At 46.6% G+C, this 19756-nt stretch overlaps 1 protein-coding gene across 1 annotated transcript in view; it reads right to left on the reverse strand.

The window, feature by feature from the left end:
- Positions 1 to 12339: 12339 nt before the first annotated feature.
- GP1BB (glycoprotein Ib platelet subunit beta) overlaps positions 12340 to 19756 on the reverse strand; it is a 41485-nt gene continuing 34068 nt past the window's right edge. Inside the window, exon 2 of the mRNA XM_069215310.1 lies at positions 12340 to 13577. Coding sequence (XP_069071411.1) covers positions 12905 to 13531 — 627 coding nt within the window. The 5' untranslated portion in view covers positions 13532 to 13577 and the 3' untranslated portion in view covers positions 12340 to 12904. The remainder of the gene's footprint in view (positions 13578 to 19756) is intronic.

Below are 19756 nucleotides of genomic sequence, written 5' to 3' on the forward strand. Positions count from 1 at the left end.
CAGGTCTAATGTGTGCAGCGCCACTTTTCATGCGCCCCCCTAACGCCACCATGTGTGCGCGTTATTGAGCATACTGCGCACCATGGCGGTAGTTAGGGAACTAGCGTCAACATTTTTGACGTGGCACTTTGCAGGATTAGCGTAAAAAATGTTGACGCTAATCCTACAAAGCACCCAGAAGCCCATTGAAAACAATGGGAGCATCATTTTAACGCCTGCTCTGCACAGGCGTTAAAAATGGCAATAAAAATGACACAAAGAAATATCTTAGGTTTCTTTGCGCCATTTTGTCGGGCCCCCTAACGGGGAACACCCCCCTTGCATACATTATGCCTGGCGCAGGAAGAATGTGGCACAAGGAGTTACAAAGTGGCTCAATGCAGGCATTGGGCCACTTTGTAAATTTGAGGTGATGATTTTGGCCTTGTTAGGCCACATTAGCGTACAAAAAAAATGATGCTAATGTGGTGCAAGGAGGTGCTAGGGGCTCTTAAATATGCCCCAAAATACTACAGGATTTTTCAAAAACAATAAAAACAGAGCATAGCTAGTCCACTCCAGTGCAGCAAACATGGGACCTGCATCTGGATACTCATTGCACTAAGGCACCTCACTGAGAACAAAAACTAAGGCCCAAATTAAGGGGTATTTGGAGTGGGGCAGCGCAGTAAGACATCTTGCTCCTCTGCCCAATGCCAAAATGAAAGGGCAGGACATTCCTGGCCTTACCCCCTGCACATGTGCACACTTGGTTGCCTTGCGCCAATGCAGACACCCTTGTATCGTGGTCCAAGGGCCCCTCTATTGAATGCAGGATTGGTTTTGCGCAGGAAGGGACACCTTCCTGCACAAAATCAATTTCAAAAGTGTTTTTCTCTTTCAGTGTGTGCTGCGGAATGCAGCACATAAGGAAAGAGGAAAAAAACGAGGAGAAATAAAGATATTTCTTCTCATTACGCCTCACCTGGGAGGCGTAAAGTTTTGGTGCTTCCCCAGGTTTCAGTGATTTTACACATCTGAAGCAGCATAAAAATTCATGGGTGTTGTATGGGAAAACCCACCGCAACGCTTATGCAACGCCTCCCTGGCAACACAACAATTTGTGTTGCCTCGCCTTACTCCACATCTATGAGGCAATCCAGAGCCTCGCTACCTGGCATTCCATGGCCTCAAAGATATGGTTGAGAGATTTGCGGGCCTGGAGCCTCACAAAAAGTGACTCTCTGGTGGCTCAGGCTTCTCATAAACATGCCCCAAAAGTGAATATTGGAATGTTTGAATGAATCTCAGTCACTTATAATTACAGTTCGTCTCATTGCAGTCTCCCTCGGTTTTCTTTGTCTCTATGCTACTATAGACAGGAACCAATCTTATGGAAATCAGGTATTTTCCTGCTCCAATAGGATCATTCCAGCCCAAACTGCAAGGCCTAGTCCCCTCTCCATGGAAATAGAGAACCCGTAGAACCCAAGACTGGCTTTGATAATGTTGGTTTGCAAATGTTGTCCCAGCATATAATGGCACAAATGCACTAAGACACAGTGGGTTGTAACGCACGCCAGAAAAATCACCAGTGCCTGAGATCAATGCAAACATTCAATCTATCACTTTTTTTTTTTGCTTTCCCTGTGTGTCGTAGCACAGTGAGTAACAGATCAGTCAAATGAATGCAGCTGACTGACAGCCAGTGGCTGAAGTTAACTCAAATATTCCATCCATCATTTTTTGTACTTCTGAGTGAGTAACTCCCAGGGGGTCAGCTATGCTCTATCAACAGACAGAAATATGTCTGAAGCAGTGCTTAAATTGAGCTGGTGGTTTCCGGTGCTTGGCACCAGCACTTAACTGACAGCAAAAGCACTTGTGACAGCTGCCACATGGTGGTGCTGTTTGTCTAATTTAGTGGTGAGGAGAACAACAGTTGTTTATTTATTCAATATACTTTCAACACAACTAATACCTACCATTCAAACCATTCTTATAGCTTTGGGGCCTCAAACAATCTGAATTGTCACATGTTTAGTAGTTGTGTAGGTACTGTCATAGGCAGTGCCAGCAGTAGCAAAGGGTGGCGGACACTGCGGTTTCCTCCTGGGGAGGGCCCTGGCACTTATTTTTCTACAAATTATGCACTGGTCTGAAGTGAGTGGTGTTGCATTAGAGACAACCCACAGCTTATACAGTTCAAGCTGGACTTTCTCTTGTAGGCCCTGGCCAGCTCTGATCATATGGCTGGTTACACACTGAGGGCCATATTTATGGGCTTTTGGCTCCCTTTTGGCTGCCTTGGGCCAATGCAGGCACCCTTGCACCATGGTGCAAGAGTGTCTGCCTTGTACGCAGGATTGTTTTTGTGCTAGAAGGGTACCTTCCTGCACAAAAACATTCCCAAAAGGCGTTTTCCTCTTTCTACATTTGTTGCAGAACGCAGCACGCGTAGAAAGAGGAAAAAAAGACGGGAAAAAAAATGTTCTTCTCGTTACACCTCCTCTGTGGAGACGTAAGGTTTTGTATATCTGGGGCAACGTCAAAATCCATGTGTGTTGCGTGGGTACACCCACTGCAATGCCCATGGAATGCCTCCCCAGCGCAGAGTAAGGCAACCCAGGGATTTGTGCTGCCTTGCCTTACTCCATATCTATGAGGCCATTCAGAGCCACGCAAAGTGTCTTTGCACGGCCTCATAGATATGATTTTGAGGTTTGGTTCGCCATTGCATCACAAAACGTGATGTAACAGTGGCGTGGGGCTCATAAATATGCCTTTGCGTTTAATCTTTACACATGATGTCAAAGCAAACAACCACGCAACGCAATCCCAGCTACGGTGACTAGTCAACCCTCACCCACTTAGCTACAAAAAGAATCAAACTTCCAAAGCACCTACAGCCCTCACATACAAAGCTACGAAACACTGCTGTTATCCCCTTGAAAAATGAAAAGTCCAAAACAATCGCACAAACACCCAATATCTGGTACAGCGTAGAAATGTATAACCCGAAAACGATGAGGCAAAATCTACAACGCTAAAGATGGTGAGCTGCTTATGGTGTGGATAGAATGTCATGTAAGCTTCACAGGTGGACATCATACAACAGCGAGGAGGGGACATAGAGAGCACTTGGACAACTGCATCAACAAATGCAATCAATAGCTCAACAGATATATGTAGACTTTCCTCAAACTTATTAATCCAGAAGCCATTAAAACTATCCCTCTCTCAAAGGAACTCACAACACTGCAAGGATCAGGTAGTCATTAAGTGTGAAGTACATACTTCGAATCAAGCACCCTATCAGCTCACCTACCGTCCCGTCAACCCATTCTCTTTGAGAAGACTCTTCTTCATTCCAGCCCATGGTAATTAAAGTGACCCATCAACCTCTGGATCCTTGACCAGTTGCACACATGGAGATCTCATCTAAACATTGGTACCAGGGCACCCCATGGCATGAGTCAATTCCTTGACCACCTGAGTATGAAGTTCTTACCCCTTCCTCAAGGAAACAGATTGCTTACTATAATGAACCACACATCTACAGGCAAACCTCCAGTCTCTAATGACCAAATAAATACTTGAAAAGCCTGTCACAAGGAAACTAAAAAAGTGCATGAAACAATACCTCCATGGGCAACAATGACGATTCAGGTAAATGTGGACCGGGACACCAGAGTAGTGAACACTAGTGACGAGCGGCTCATCACCTTCGACAAAGACCACCGGATAGCCCTGAACGTAGGCACAGCGTACGACAAAGTAGACAAGGGCACCCTGCCTGCATGCCGAAATCGTGGAAGAAATCCTAGGCAGGTCCTGGGAGGAGATCCAGTTATCCTTCACTAACAAAATAAAAGCAGGTGCATCTTCTAAGAGCAGGGTCCAATTCAATGTACCCCAGAAGGTATTCCATCGACTCTTACTCTTCAAGATACACCAAGGTGAATAAACAACACACACAGAGGTTTGTCAATGATTTCTAAATTCACCTCTGTTTGGATAAAGTAGACAGAAGTCCTACCAGCATCCCCATTCGCCAGGACCACATCTACCAATGGGTGAAGCTGAACTTCCTGTGGAGCAAAACAGAAACCATGGTAATGGGCAACACAATAAAAAAAAACATGCGCTTTCAAAAACCTTTATCCTTGGTGAAAACATGTTTTAAATATCTCTATTTGGAAAATACGCTTGTAAGACTAAGGCCCAAATTTATGTTAAAGTGGAGCCATATTTACAAGGAGGCATAAAGCCACAAAAAGTGGTGTTACACTTCCTTGTAAATATTGAGCAGTGCTTACCCACCGGAGCGTCACAAAAAGTGACCCTCTGGTTGTGCTAGAGGCTCTTAAATATTTCCCTAAAAGTTTTATGGTTTACCCAGTCACTGTCATATAAAAGTCGTATAAAAAGAGTCAAACCAGTTGCAAAAATCCAGTTATAAAAGGCAGATACCTTCACCTTAGAAATATCCAACTTCCTGATTTCATAATCATCCCCACCAGAGGGCCTCCATGAGGGTTGAGAGCCCTTGGCGTCTGGCAGAACATTCAAAAAGATCTTCTCTGTGACTTCTGGTGTCCTTGGTGGGTTCCCTTGCTGCACCTCTCCTGTGGGGAGACCTCTCATGGTCTTCTCCTTGAAGTGAGAAGGTCTTTGACATGTTGCAGTAGTGAGAAGGTTGACCCAGAGAGAGGAGATACTCCTTTGACATCTTGGGTGAGGGAAGGAGTAGACAGGGACCCAACATCAGCCCTCGCATGCTTCTGCTGACGTCATACAGGATGAACGTTAATATAGGGTGTAAGGGACTCTTCTGATAAGGCCAGAGCTCAAGAGGTTCAAAGACTTTGCCAGACTCACACACCTTGCACAAGCCTTGAGGTAGGGGTGTCATTAACCCCTCAATCTAGTATTTATGCTGGTGCTGGATGTCACTGTGATTTTCGGTCTAACATGGTATTTATGGCTCCTTCAACTATGATCGGAGACTCTGGTTTGCAAGAAGCCCTTAAAATGAAGGACAGAAGGGACGAGACAGAGGGGTGAAGAGAAGGTCAGAGAAGAAGAGAAGGACGGGGAGAGAATGGATGGATGCAGAGGTGGATTGACATAGAAGATGACGTAGACACGAGAAGTGAGAGGTATAGAGAGAGGATGGATGGATGGTTCAGAGACAGATGAATGGAGAAGAGGAACTAGACATGAGTAGTGAGAGGGAGAGAGGAAGGATGGGTGGATGGATGGGTGAGAGGATGGATGGATTCATAGACAGATGAATAGAGAAGAGGAAGTAGAAATGAGTAGTGAGAGGGATAGAGAGAGGATGGATGAATGAATGGATTCATAGACAGATGAATAGAGAAGAAGAAGTAGACATGAGTAGTGAGAGGGATAGAGAGAGGATGGATAGATGGATGGATGGATGGGTGGATGGATGGATGGATGGATTCATAGACAGATGTATTGAGAAGAGGAAGTAGACATGAGTAGTTAGAGGGATAGAGAGATGATGGATGGGTGAATGGATGGATGGATTCATAGACAGATGAATAGAGAAGAGGAAGTAGACATGAGTAGTGAGAGGGATAGAGAGAGGATGGGTGGATGAAAGGATGGATGGATGGATTCAGAGACAGATGAATAGAGGAGAGGCAGTAGGAATGAGGAGTGAGGGGAATAGTGAGAGAGTAGATGGATGCATAGATGTATGAATACAGGAGAGAAAGTAGGCATGAATAGTGAGAGGGATAGAGAGAGGATGGATGGATGGATAGGCGGATGGATGGATAGGTGGATTGATGGATGGATGGATGGATTCAGAGACAGATGAATAGAGACGAGGATGTAGGCATGAATAGTGAGAGGGACAGAGACAGGATGGATGGTTGGATGGATGAATGGGTGGATGGATGGATGACTGCAGAGATGTACGTAGCGCAGGATGGGGATATATGGAGGGAAGGTTGCAGGATGAGTGAATTGAGGGAAATATGGATGAATGGAAAGAACGAAAGACAGTGTGGCTGATGGAAAGAGGGAAGGTAAGATGAATGGATGAGTAGATGGATATCAAGAAGGGAGGATGGATGAAGAATGAAAAAGGAAGGAAAAGACAAAGAAGGATGGGTGAGTAGTTGGATTGATGGAAAAAGTGCATTAAGGATAGGAAAAAGGAAGGAAAGAAAGATGGAGAGAAGGAAAGACTAAAGTCTGACAGGAGGGTGAATGGAGGAAGAAAGGAAATGTAAGATTTCCAGAACTTCTTCGGGGGAGCGACCTGCTGAATGACTGTTGGTTCACTTCCCTTGCCCCTTCACTCAAAGGTATTTGGAACATGGTTCAAAGTGGGGGATATTTTATTTCTCTGGCTACTCCCTTGGCTTGAGGAAAGAATGACATGGATTCATTCTACCTGCTGAATTAATACCAGGTAATAATCCTGGCTTCGTCTGTCTGGATTAAAACCTTCTCAGGGGCCAGAGGATCTGTTCCTTGATTTGTCCTCACAGGTAACATGGAGTGTCTGGTCTGGTAATGTGCCAACAAGAACCACTTAAAAACACATCTTGCTTTTTCTAGATGGGGTTGCAGTAATTTTGCACTAACACTATGGGGGTCATTCTGACCCTGGCGGTCGGTGACCGCCAGGGTCACCGACCACGGGAGCACCGCCAACAGGCTGGCGGTCCTCCGTCGAGCATTCTGACCGCGGCGGTTCAGCCGCGGTCAGAAACGGAAAGTCGGCGGTCTCCCGCCGACTTTCCGCTGCTCGGGAGAATCCTCCATGGCGGCGGAGCGCGCTCCGCCGCCATGGGGATTCTGACACCCCCTACCGCCATCCTGTTCCTCCCGCCAGGAACAGGATGGCGGTAGGGGGTGCCGCGGGGCCCCTGGGGGCCCCTGCAGTGCCCATGCCAATGGCATGGGCACTGCAGGGGCCCCCGTAAGAGGGCCCCACAAAGTATTTCAGTGTCTGCAATGCAGACACTGAAATACGCGACGGGTGCCACTGCACCCGTCGCACCCCTGCAACTCCACCGGCTCAATTCAGAGCCGGCATCCTCGTTGCAGGGGCATTTCCGCTGGGCCGGCGGGCGCTCTTTTGGAGAGCGCCCGCCGGCCCAGCGGAAATGTAAGAATGGCCGCTGCGGTCTTTTGACCGCGGTGCGGTCATTTGTCGGCGGGACTTTGGCGGGCGGCCTCCGCCGCCCGCCAAAGTCAGAATCAGGCCCTTGGTGCCATATTCACATAGAAATGGCACTCTCCTCCCCTCTACCTAGCACCGGTGCTGATTTCAGCTGCCGTGCGCCACGCGCACACCTTAGCAACATAGTGCAGGAAGGGTGTCCTTCTTGTGCAAAATACTCTGCCTAGACAAGTGCAAGTGATTTTCCAAATTTGTATGTGTGCTGTACAGTGCAGCACGCATGCAGAAAAACACAGAGAAATGAAAACATTTCTCTGTTCAACACCTGCTTTTCAGGAGCGTTAATTTTTGGTGCTAAACCCTTTCTACTGATGTTTGAGAATAGGGTTTAGCGTAAAAAAGCATGGGTGGTAGCATGGGTAAGCCCATGTGCCACCCATGTAACGCCCCCTAGATGCCGAGTAATGCAAAGCAGCGTTCTGCGCTGCTTCGCGTTCCTTTGCCACACAAACCAACGCAAATACCAATTTGCGTTAGTTTGTGAAACCCAGATAAGTTTAATGTCAGTTTAGCATTATTTTTCGAACGCTAAACTAACGCTAAACCTTTGAGAATCCTGGCCTTGGTTTTCTTAATGCATATTGAAGTCAGATCATATACTTATTAGGCCATAGTGCCTGGGGCCTTCATTGCAACGTATACAGTGCTTTCCAGAGACACCTTGGGAGCCACAGTTTTAAATATCAAAGCCCCAAGTGTTATCAGACACAGATCCCTGAGGTGTGGAGGAAAGTTTAAGATTGATCTTTGAGTGAGTGTAAAGCAGTGATATAGTGCCCCTGAGTGTCAGCAAGCACACATCAATTTTATAATATAGCAAGGAAGACCTTTTATATCTCATGCACTAAGAGGGCATTGCCTCTCAGAGACCATTTTTATCTGAGCTTACATATGTAAAAAGATTTGACAAAATCGTGTGCGTCGAGTCACTAAAATGGCAGGGCTAGTGGAAGTGACATCACACACCATTTGACCTTTGACACACACACATTCTTACACAAGCACACATTTACACACGTTCTCACATAAACAAACTCTCACCAGCAAGTACACATACTTTTAAAAGCATTTTTAACCTTAGCTGCCAGATAGTGTCATATTCCAGCTAATTGTACTCGATTTTTATTACACTAATAATGAATGATATTATTTACCATTTGTGCAAAAAGGAAATTGACAGAAAACTAGGAAAGTGGAGCCCCAAGACGTCCATAAGGATGAGCTGCCCTGCATTCCAGGCACTGATTTTGCCACTTCTGACGCCAGAGGTCGCAAAGGTAGTGGCAAGGGTCACAAGAGACAAGCCAGGGCCCGATTCACAAAGGGAAACTTAGACCAAAAGTCTACGTTTACACCAATAGTCTAAGTTTAGACCTAAAGTGTAACTTTACTCCGAGTAAAGTTAGACTTTCGGTCAGTGCCTAATTTGTAAGTAAAAAGGTGCTGGTGCCCAAAGCCCTCCTCTTAAACACGCAGCTGCTGCAAGTAAATATGGGAACACTGAATACTGAGGCAGCTTAACCCTGAAGCCATCTCGGGCCTCTTCAATCCATTTACAGCCACTCCCTGCCCCTGCAGCTCACTCTTGCAGCTTTCTACTTTCTCCCTTTGTGACGCTTTTTCCTTTTTCTCTTCCTCCGTCTTTCCCATAAGTGTCTTTTGCTTGCAGCAAATGCTTGACGCAGAAGAATAAGCGCTTGCCCTCAAAAACAAGCGCCGGTGCTGAGCACCGGAAACAACAAGCACAAATTAAGCACTGCTTTCAGTGTAAGTTTATACTTTTGGTGTAAGTTTAGACCAAAAGTCGAAACTTAGAACAAAAGTCTAACTTTACTCCGAGTAAAGTTAGACTTTAGGTCTAAACTTAGACTTTTGGTGTAAACTTAGACGTTTGGTCTGTTTACCTTTGTGAATCGGGATCCCTAAATGACCTCCATGGACAAAATATAGAAAATAAAATGTTTCTCGTAGATCCTCATAAAAGATGCATATTTTCATTTGTAAAATAGATGAGGTCAGACAACAGCCAGTTGAGATTTATGATGGCTGTGTGAAGATAGCAGTCCTCATTTCAGCTTAAAACTAGGGACCTGTTTTACTGCAGAACAAGGGAAGGCCATGCTAAGTGGCTCTGTACTCTGTGACATGTTCTTCAGCCAGTGTTTGGGAGGTAATGGTTCCCTGGCTACACATTCTGATAGAATTTGCCCAATACTATCAAAAGAATCAATCTTAAGGTATCTGGTGGTTGGATTGAGGACAAGGGTTTCTTTATGATTTTTTTCCGATTAAATTCTGACAGGTCAAACGTGTTGAAATTTATCGGCCAGAAAAGGCCTTCGACATGCGTATTTTGGCGTGGAGATCACCAAATTCGGCATGTCATTCTTCAAAAACTTGTAATCAGGTGATGTTTATTGCGCATGATAAATTCCAAATCTGCATAAAAATTTTATTACTGTGCCAAAAAAGCAGACTCAAAAGTCAAAATTCCACTATCCATTAATTGGGGTCACCAGGCTCCCCCAGTCTACAAAGTCTTTGCTACAGCAAAGGGAAGGCTGCGCTTGAACTGACATATTCCTGACAGCTGGTCCTCGGGTGGATTACACTTAGGTGGCCAATATCTTGCAAACGGAGGACCTGAGATATAATACACAGACTCTCCAGGACCATAAAGGTCAGAGGAGGGGTCTGGTGGTTCCAGACTCGAGGTTCCCTGGACAGCACAAACGGAATATGTGCAAAGAACTCGAGTGAAAAGGAAAAACCTCGATGTTCCTCTGGGCATGAGAAAGGGTGATGGATGATCCCAGGTATGCCAGAAGTTATTGCAGGGTTTTGTCAACAAATTGAGGTGGGGCCCTTTGTAGAAGGAGGCCCTGTTTGAGAAAACATTACAGGTGCAGCATCTGCCACCATGGAGTGCAAAAGCCTTGACAGCTGCCTTGTCATTATTAAATAGGTCACAATTGCTTTAAAACCTATAAATACGTGTTGCAGATTTATGTAAGTACCAGTCTGGAGAACAGTGCCCCTTCTGCCCCTTTCTGGTGGGCATGGCTGGCTCCCACAGAAGCAAGGATTGTAAGGGTTGTGTCAGAGCTGTGCATTCTCTCCAGTCCTGCAGGACTGGGATGTCTCGTGCTGGTCCCTGGCTTCAGGGGAAAGCAGGCCACAGACTTGGTTCTCACAAGATGGGCTGAAAGGTCCTCTCCGCTCCGGGGCAGGGCACTAGCGTCACATACGTGGAGGCACTTCCATGCATGAGAGGCAGTGGGCACACTGCACTCAACTTAGTGTAAGTCCAGCATCCTGTGAGTGTCAGACTTTGATGGCGACTTACAGGGTGACATTTAGGCCCATATGTATGGGATTTTGGCACAGCGCAGTGAGCCACCTTGCTGCGTTGCCAAGGAAAAGGACCAGAATGTGCGGTATCTATGGCATAAGGTGCATTCTTGTCCTTTCCCACTTTGCTCGTGCCGTTTGGCAGGATAACATCAACACAGGCGCCTTGCACCATAGCGCAAGGGTGTCCGCCTTGCATGTACGATTGTTTGTGTGCAGGAGGGGCACCTTCCTGCACAAAAAAAATCCTGAGAGTCTTTTTCCTCTTTCTATGTGCGCTGCAAAATGCAGACTGCAGCACACATGGAAAGATGAAAAAAACAGGAGAAATAAAGATATTTCTCCTCGTTACGCCTCCCTTAGGGAGGCATAAAGTTTTAGCACATCCCCAGGTTGCAAGGTTTTGTAAATCTGGGAATGAGTCAAAATCCATGGGTGTTGCATGGGATCACCCACCACAACGCCCATGGAACAGTACTTAATTTGTTCTTGTTGTTTCCGGTGCTGAGCACGGCACTTATTTTTGGGGGCAGGAGTTTGTTCTTCTGCCTCAAGCATTTGCTGTGAGCAAAAGTCACATATGGGAAAGACAGAGGAAGAGAAAAAAACGAAAAAGAGTGACAAAGGGAGGAAGTAGAAAGCTGCTAGAGTGAGCTGAAGGGGCAGGGAGTGGCTTTAAATGGATTGACGAGGACCGAGATGGCTTCAGGATTACGCTGCCTCAGTATTCCCTGTTCCCACATTTAATTGCAGCAGCCGCAGGTGTAAGAGGAGCACTATGGGCAATGCCATGGAACGCCTCCCTTACGCAGTGTGAGGCAACGCAGTGACTTGCGCTAATTTGCTTTACTCCATGTCTCTGGGGCCAATCAAAGCCAGGATTTCAAGGATTTTTTCTGGCATTGCGTCACAAAAAGTGATGCAACAGCAGCGCAAAGGGCTCGTAAATATGCCCCATAAGTTCTGTTTTCATGTAAAGCACGTTATTACCTCCTACTCCAGGGGCTCTACATTGGAACAATAAATACATGACAAAATGAGTGAAAAGATTCCTTTTTCTGTGTTATAGCTATCATCCGTCTGAGGACCCAACGAAGGTGATTGTCCCGCATACTTACAAAGATTCAGTGTTTCATTTTTGTACATTATATTCTTTTTTTGTTAATTATTTCTAGTTTTCACGTGAAACCCCCTCTTACCTTTATGCCCAGGTGAGCTATATAACATCACTTAATAAAGAAAACAAAGAAGTAAAGGGATTCATTTTTCCTTTTTTATAATTCTTGTGAGAACCTGAATACTTTAATGAAGACGAGGGTCTCTAAATGCGCATTTAATAAAATGTCAATATTTGCTTGTAAAAAATGGAGGATCTGTTTTTGTAATTCCTTTCAACCCAAATCTACGTAAATCTTTTTCCTTACAGAATAAATTCATTTTTGATTTATTTAATTTTCTTGTGAGGCCCTAAAGAAGGTTATAGTGTCTCCTTTTAAACCTATCTCTAAAGGAAATCAAGTAGGCGCCTCTTCTATTCTTATATGTACAAACTTTCAGTGCTCCCTTGCTTGAAGAGATTTTTTTTTATTTGTCTATTTGTATTATGTCTGTGAGGACCCAAGGAACTTAGGTGCCCCTTATATTTGTATTTAAAATTTTTTGAAGTTCTACTGACAAAGATTTTTTCTTTCTCTATGTTTTTTTCTCTATTCATGTGCAGCATCTTATTACCTCTTGGTCCAGGAGAGCAAACTATAACAACACTAAATACATGAAACAAATTAATAAGACTATTCTTTTTTATTTGTTTTCTTATTGTTGCTGTGAATACCCAACAAATGTTATTGTCTTTTATACTAACGGTTACAAAGTTTCACTGTTTCATTGTTGTACATGATATTCGTTTTTTTTTACTGTTTCCAGTTTTCTTGTGAAGCACAGTATCACCTTTTTGTCCAAGCGAAGTATATAAAACGCACAAAAAAGAAATAAAGCATTAAAAAAAATATTTATAATTCAATTTTTCCTAAGGACCCCAATGAAAAGAAATATTTATTTTATTTGGAAAATTATTTTTATTACTTCTTTGAAACCATACCAAATTAAAAAGATCAATACAGAAAAGATGTCAACATTCCAAAACATTACTGCTTACCACATTTCACACCCTAAAACATTTCAGAAGTCTCTTCATAAATCTATTCCTGAAATAGAATTTTTGTTTCAGAAACTATTCCCCTGAGAGATATTTTCATGATTTTCATAAGCAGTATATACAGAGGTGGAGCTGGTGCATTACAGTGATGGCTTTGACCTAAGTCCCTTCCAGTTGGTTGGTGTGCTTTGTTAGGTGCCACCATGGTTGTATGTTGGGTAGTTGTCGTATGTGTAGGTGTCCGCATTCTGGTAGAGCTCTTTGGCCGTCCGCCTGGCTTCCTTGGCGATCTTCTGGAACCTCCGCAGGAAGACAATGACGAAGATGAGCAGTATAGCCTGGATGGCGATGAAGACGAAGAGGCAGAGCTGGGAGATGAGCGCCATGTTGCAGTACCAGTACTGGCAGGTGGCGAGGACCTCATCCTCGGTCAGGTACATGACGACCCGCCCGCGCAGCTTCTCGGGGGTGGTGCAGATCACATCCTTGTAGAGGGACCGCTGCTGCTGCTTCTGCATCCAGGTACGCAGGTAGAGCACGGTGCAGTCGCAGTTCCACGGGTTCTGCTGCAAGTGGACCTCGCGGAGGTGGCGCAGGTTGTCGAAGAGGCCATTGGGGATGGTGGCCAAACGGTTCTGGTTGAGGCGGATGACTTCGGTGGAAGTTGGGAAGGATGTTGGTAGGTTCTGCTCGAGGAGGTCCTGGTTGCCACAGTCCACGATGTTGGAGGTACAATGGCACAGCGGGGGGCAGCGGGACACCGCGAAAGGGAGGAGGGCGAGCAGAGAAAGGCATAGCATCCAGGATCTCATCTCCATGCCTGGAATCAGAGCACCATACTGTGTGCTGCAGCCAGGACACCACCTGGAATTGACAAACAAAATTGATGTCAGGCCATGACACTTCTTCACATTACTCAAAGTGTTATATTACAGGCATAGCTCTTTGAGCTGTAATTTTGGACACATTTATATTATACCTGCCTACATTCAGCCTCATTTACTATTTTTTATTTCTCATTTAGAGTTGGTCTCATTGGAGTATGATTCACACACACTTCTTATATAAAGTTCACATTGTGTTTTATTAAACATGGCAGCCTGGTAGAGTGACTCTGAATCTGGGAGTTCAGGCCAGCGCAGGCCAGGATACCTGATCATGCTGGCAGGGTGGTGCCTGTGGGACTGGGGCAGGGACAGCCAGGGTCCAGTTAAAATTAGAGTGTTGACACTAAAGAAGGCTTTATTGACTGGTTGTCCTGTGCTGCATCTTACCTAGAGGTTTGGAGGTGTCTGTTATTATATATCCTGTTGTTTATTCCAAAATCTCAGGCTCAAATCATCAACAAATGTTAAGGAATGGCCAAAATGCGCAGTTATGGTAGAGATTCACCTCTGACAAGATTTGAGGCCTGTGTCTACATAACACTTGGTCTTTCTCCAGCTAGGTGTCTCCTGGTCTTGACATGTGCCTGCCTCTGTCTCGGACACGCTGTCTCCTGTTCTTTACATGTCTCTTGCTCTGTTTATTGCTAGTTTCCTCATTTTCAAAACATGTTTTTTGTTCCGTCTTTAGGTGTCTCTTATACATGGCATGTCTCTTGCCCTGTCTGTGGCTGTGTTCTTATGCATGGCATGTCTCTTGCCCTGTCTCTGGCTAGTGATCTTATGTATATGACATATCTCTTGTTCTGTCTGTTGCTAGTTTCCTCATTTTCAGGACATGATTATTGTTCTGTCTCTAGGTGTCTCTTGTACATAGCATGTCTCTTGTCCTGTCTCTGGCTAGTGTTCTTATGTATATGACTGTAGGAGGCTGGCCTGGTTTGTAGTGGGTACCTTGGGTACTTACACCTTGCACCAGGTCCAGTTATCCCTTGTTAGTGAATGTAGTAGTGTTCTAGCAGCTTAGGCTGATAGAGGTAGCTATAGTCCCACCACTATTATCACTACTGCTAGGAACACTAGAGTCTGATGTCTTAGCGGTGGTAGGCTCAGGGGCTTTACCTCTGCAGGGCTTATCCCCTGGCCAACGGCCTTTATTTCTACACACATAGCACCAAGGCTTTTTCTGATTGTGTGAAGAGTTTGAAGAAGATGAATATGTTTTATCCCCACCCCCAGAGGAGTGTTTTGGACCTGAAGAAGGATCTTTGTGTTTACTTTTATCCCCATGCTTGTCCTGAGATTTTTCACCATCTTTCTTTTTGATGTCTTTGTCACCCCCTGTTGGACCTGGCTTTTTGACAGGGACATCCCCAAACTTTTTGCCTCCTTCCTCCTATTTTTTCTGACCTGTTGTTGTTGGCTTTTGACCTCTGAGCACTTTACCACTGCTAACCAGTGCTAAAGTGCATATGCTCTCTGTGTAAATTGTACTATTGATTGGTTTATCCATGATTGACTATTTAATTTACCTATAAGTCCCTATTAGAGTGCACTACATGTGCCTAGGGCATGTAGATTAAATGCTACTAGTGGGCCTGCAGCACTGGTTGTGCCACCCACCTCAGTAGCCCCTTAACCTTGTCTCAGGCCTGCCATTGCCAGGCCTGTGTGTGCAGTTTCACTGCCACTTCGACTTGGCATTTAAAAGTACTTGCCAAGCCTAGAACTCCCCTTTTTCTACATATAAGTCATCCCTAATGTGTGCCCTAGGTAACCCCTAGAGCAGGGTGCTGTGTAGGTAAAAGGCAGGACATGTACCTGTGTAGTTATATGTCCTGGTAGTGTAAAACTCCTAAATTCGTTTTGACACTACTGTGAGGCCTGCTCCCTTCATAGGCTAACATTGGGGCTGCCCTCATACACTGTTGAAGTGGCAGCTGCTGATCTGAAAGGAGCAGGAAGGTCATATTTAGTATGGCCAGAATGGTAATATAAAATCCTGCTGACTGGTGAAGTCGGATTTAATATTACTATTCTAGAAATGCCACTTTTAGAAAGTGAGCATTTCTTTGCACTAAAAACTTGTTGTGCCCTTCAATCCACGTCTGGCTAGGTTTAGTTGACAGCTCCTTGTGCATTCACTCAGACACACCCCAAACACAGGGTACTCAGCCTCACTTGCATACATCTGCATTTTGAATGGGTCTTCCTGGGCTGGGAGGGTGGAGGGCCTGCCCTCACACAAAGGACTGCCACACCCCCTACTGGGACTCTGGCAGACAGGATTGAACTGAAAGGGAACTTGGTGCATTTCTTAGAGACTCTTTGAAGTCACCCCCACTTCAAAGGCACAACTTAGTATAAAACAGGGCCTCTGCCCTACCTCATCAGACACTTGCTGGAGAAGAAACCGGAACCAGAAACTACATCCTGCCAAGAAGAACTGCCTGGCTGCTCAAAGGACTCACCTGTCTGCTTTCTCCAAAGGACTGCTGTCTTGCTGTTGCCCTGCTGCCTTGCTGAACTCTTGTCTGGCTGTGAAAGTGCTCTCCAAGGGCTTGGATAGAGCTTGCCTCCTGTTCCTTGAAGTCTCAGGACCAAAAAGACTTCTGCCTTTCACGTGGACGCTCCGTGCGGCGAAAATTTCGACGCACAGCTTGTTTCGCGGCGAGAAAAACGCCGCACACCGACGCTGATCAACGCGACGCCCTCGGGACGATCGAGACTTCGACGCACAACCTCGCAAGGACAAAGCCGCCCGACTTCCAAGGAGAAATCGACGCGACGCCTACCGTGAGTGCGAAACTTTGACGCACGGCCTCGCAAGGACAACGCCGCCCGACTTCCAAGGAGAAATCGACGCGACGCCTGCCGTGAGACCAAAATTTCGACGCACGGCCTCGCAAGGACAACGCCGCCCGACTTCCAAGGAGAAATCGACGCGACGCCTACCGTGAGATCGAAACTTCGACGCGCAGCCCCGCAGAACGACGCGCAGCCGGAAAATAAGCAGGAGAATCCACGCACAGACCCGGGACATCTGGTAATCCCCGCGATCCACAAAAAGAGACTGTCTGCGCGCCGGAAAACGACGCCCGACTTCCCCGCGTGGAAAAGAGCGACGCAAGTCTGTGTGTGCTGAGGAGAAATCGACGCACACACCCCTTTTTCCACGCATCTCTTCTCCTGTGGCCCTCTGAGGAGATTTCCCACCAGAAACCAGGTACTCTGTGCTTGAAAGACACTTTATTGCTTTTTAAAAGACTTAAAGACACTTAATATCACTTTTCAGTGATATCTTTACAAATTCGTATTGCAACTTTGATCGTTTTGACCTACAATTATCCAGATAAATATTCTATATTTTTCTAAACACTGTGTGGTGTATTTTTGTGGTGTTATACTATGGTGTTGTATGATTTATTGCACAAATGCTTTACACATTGCCTTCTAAGTTAAGCCTGACTGCTCGTGCCAAGCTACCGGAGGGTGAGCACAGGCTGATTTTGGATTGTGTGTGACTTACCCTGACTAGAGTGAGGGTTCTTGCTTGGACAGAGGGCAACCTATCTGCCAACCAAAAACCCCATTTCTAACATTGGTGATCAGCGGTGAGGATAGGACTTGTGTTTGTGCAGTGACATACAGTAGCTAAGTATTTCACTACCTACCCACAGTTGAAGGTCAACTTGATTTTTTATCTCTTTTTTGACTTTTGGTCTCTGATGTCCTCCTGGATATACTATTGATATTTTGGACTTTGGATTTTGTTTTTTGCTGGTAAGATCCTATCAGAATGGGATCGCTTACCTACTTATTCTTTTTGCCTACTGACCACCTCACTAAGGCTGACCTAAGGAAGCTTTGCAGAGAATGTGGCCTTCCTGTAGCAAAGAGATCTACTAAAGCAGAGATGCTACATGCCTACATAGTCTGGGAGGAAGACAGATGGGCAGAGAGAGAGGCAGCAAGAAACCAAATGACTAAGTACCCCTCAGAGGAGGAGGAGGACGACTCAGATGAGGAAAGAGACCCAGTGAAAAAAGAATGGCTCATGGCTCAAGCACGGTGGATGGAAGAGCTAGATGAGTTTATTGAAAGGGCTGAGGCAGCAAGTCTCTTAGCCCTGGAAGAAGAAAAGATTGCAGCTCAAGAGCTGAGCTGTAAAGAGCTGAAACTGGAGGCCGGAAGGGCTGAGTCCAGTTCAGATGGTGGCAGCAAAAATCTTGCATCTAGTACTGCTGAAGAAGGGCACAAGCCCAGAGATGTGGTACCCAACTTGAAGAAGAGAGTTGACACACCCCAGGAGGTTCAAGGGTATGAGGTAGTTCCCGTTATGCACAGGGTCCCTGAGAAGGATTGGGGAACTGGCACAGGGAGTCATATTCCTACTGGGGGGAGGGACACTTTACTGACTCTAGCAGAGAGTGACAGAGAAAAGGGTTCCCCCCTGGTGGACGTCCTGGATATAGAGTGTAGAGACATCCCAGAAGAGTTTGGGTTGAGTGTCAGGGACAGACAGATACTGTCTCACCAGTCTCAGGAGGGTGAAGTAGAGTGCTTTTCCAAGGTTGAGTTACTGGGTGGTTGGGTGAAGGGTACTGTGGTTAATACATGTGAAGGGCAGAGTGATGTAATTGCTGGAGAGCATATGTCTGGTCCTTATTTTCCAGAGCTACGCCAACACCAGGTGGAGTGTGAGTTCTCTGACCCCAGGGAACTTACAGTGGAGGCAGACTTTTGGGTGAGTACCAGAGAGTCTGAAGAGGCATTTGGGGGTGCTCCTGAAGGGAGTGGTCTAGGTGGTTCCCGACCAAGTGTGGTGGGAGAGGATTGTAGTGTCCCAGGTAGGTCTCAGAGCCTAACCTGTACCGTAGGGCCACCTTTTGAGGGAAGCCCCGCAGTGTCAGAAGAACTTGGGGGGATGACTGTAGACAGCATCCCAACAGTTCTGGTGTCTGGCAGTACCACTCCTAGTGAGGGGGTGCAGAAGTCCAGACATAGGGTTGAGAGGGGGTGGCAGACCCCAGTGGAGGATCTTGAAAGTCAGGGGTCAGCTCTGAGAGCAGAGCCCCCCAGGAATGACCCAGGTGAGACCGTTTCTGGTTTGGGGGAAACCCAGACTCTGCCGGATGGGCAGAGGTCGGGAGACCTGCGCCAACCAGACTCTTGTGTGGCCCTTGGGGACGGCGTGTCCCTTGTGGGGGGTGAGAGTGCCCCCCAGGAAGTCCTGGCATGCCAGGCAAAGATTCAACCTCAGGGTGGTGACTCTGGGTTGGATAACCGGGTTCAGAGGTTAAACTTTGACCTGGTGGGGGGTAGATGTGCCCCCCAGAAAGTCCTGGAATGCCAGGCAATGGCTCAACCTCAGGGTGGTGACTCTGGGTTGGCTTACCAGGTGAAGAGGTCAAACTCTGACCTGGTGGGGGGTAGGTGTGCCCCCCAGAAAGTCCTGGTATACCAGGCAATGGTTCAACCTCAGGGTGGTGACCCTGGGTTGGAGAACCAGGCTCAGAGGTTAAACTCTGACCTGGTGGGAGGTAGGTGTGCCTCCCTGAAAGTCCTGGCCTGCCAGGCAATGGTTCAACCTCAGGGTGGTGACTCTGGGTTGGATATCCCGGTTCAGAGGTTAACCTCTGACCTGGTGGGGGGTAGGTGTGCCCCCCAGAAAGCCCTGGTGTACCAGGCAGTTGTCCAACCTCAGGATGGTGACCCTAGGTTGGAGAACCAGGTTCAGAGGTTAAACTCTGACCTGGTGGAGGGTCAGTGTGCCCTCCAGGAAGTCCTGGCATGCCAGGCGAGTGTTCAACTTCAGGGTGGTGACTCTGAGTTGAATGGCCCAGTTCAGAGGTTAAACTCTGACCTGGTGGAGGGTCAGGGTGCCCTCCAGAAAGTCCTGGCGTGCCAGGCAATTGTTCAACCTCAGAGTGCTGACTCTGGGTTGGATAACCGGGTTCAGAGGTTAAACTCTGACCTGGTGGGGGGTAGGTGTGCCCCCCAGAAAGTCCTGGCGTGCCAGGCAATTGTTCAACCTCAGGGCGGTGACTCTGGGTTGGATACCCAGGTTCAGAGGTTAAACTCTGACCTGGTGGGGGGTAAGTGTGCCTCCCAAGAAGCCCTGCTGTGCCAGGCAATTGTCCAACCTCAGGGTGTTGA

The sequence above is a fragment of the Pleurodeles waltl genome, chromosome 11 (genome assembly GCF_031143425.1).
Source record: "Pleurodeles waltl isolate 20211129_DDA chromosome 11, aPleWal1.hap1.20221129, whole genome shotgun sequence".
Classification (NCBI taxonomy): domain Eukaryota; kingdom Metazoa; phylum Chordata; class Amphibia; order Caudata; family Salamandridae; genus Pleurodeles; species Pleurodeles waltl.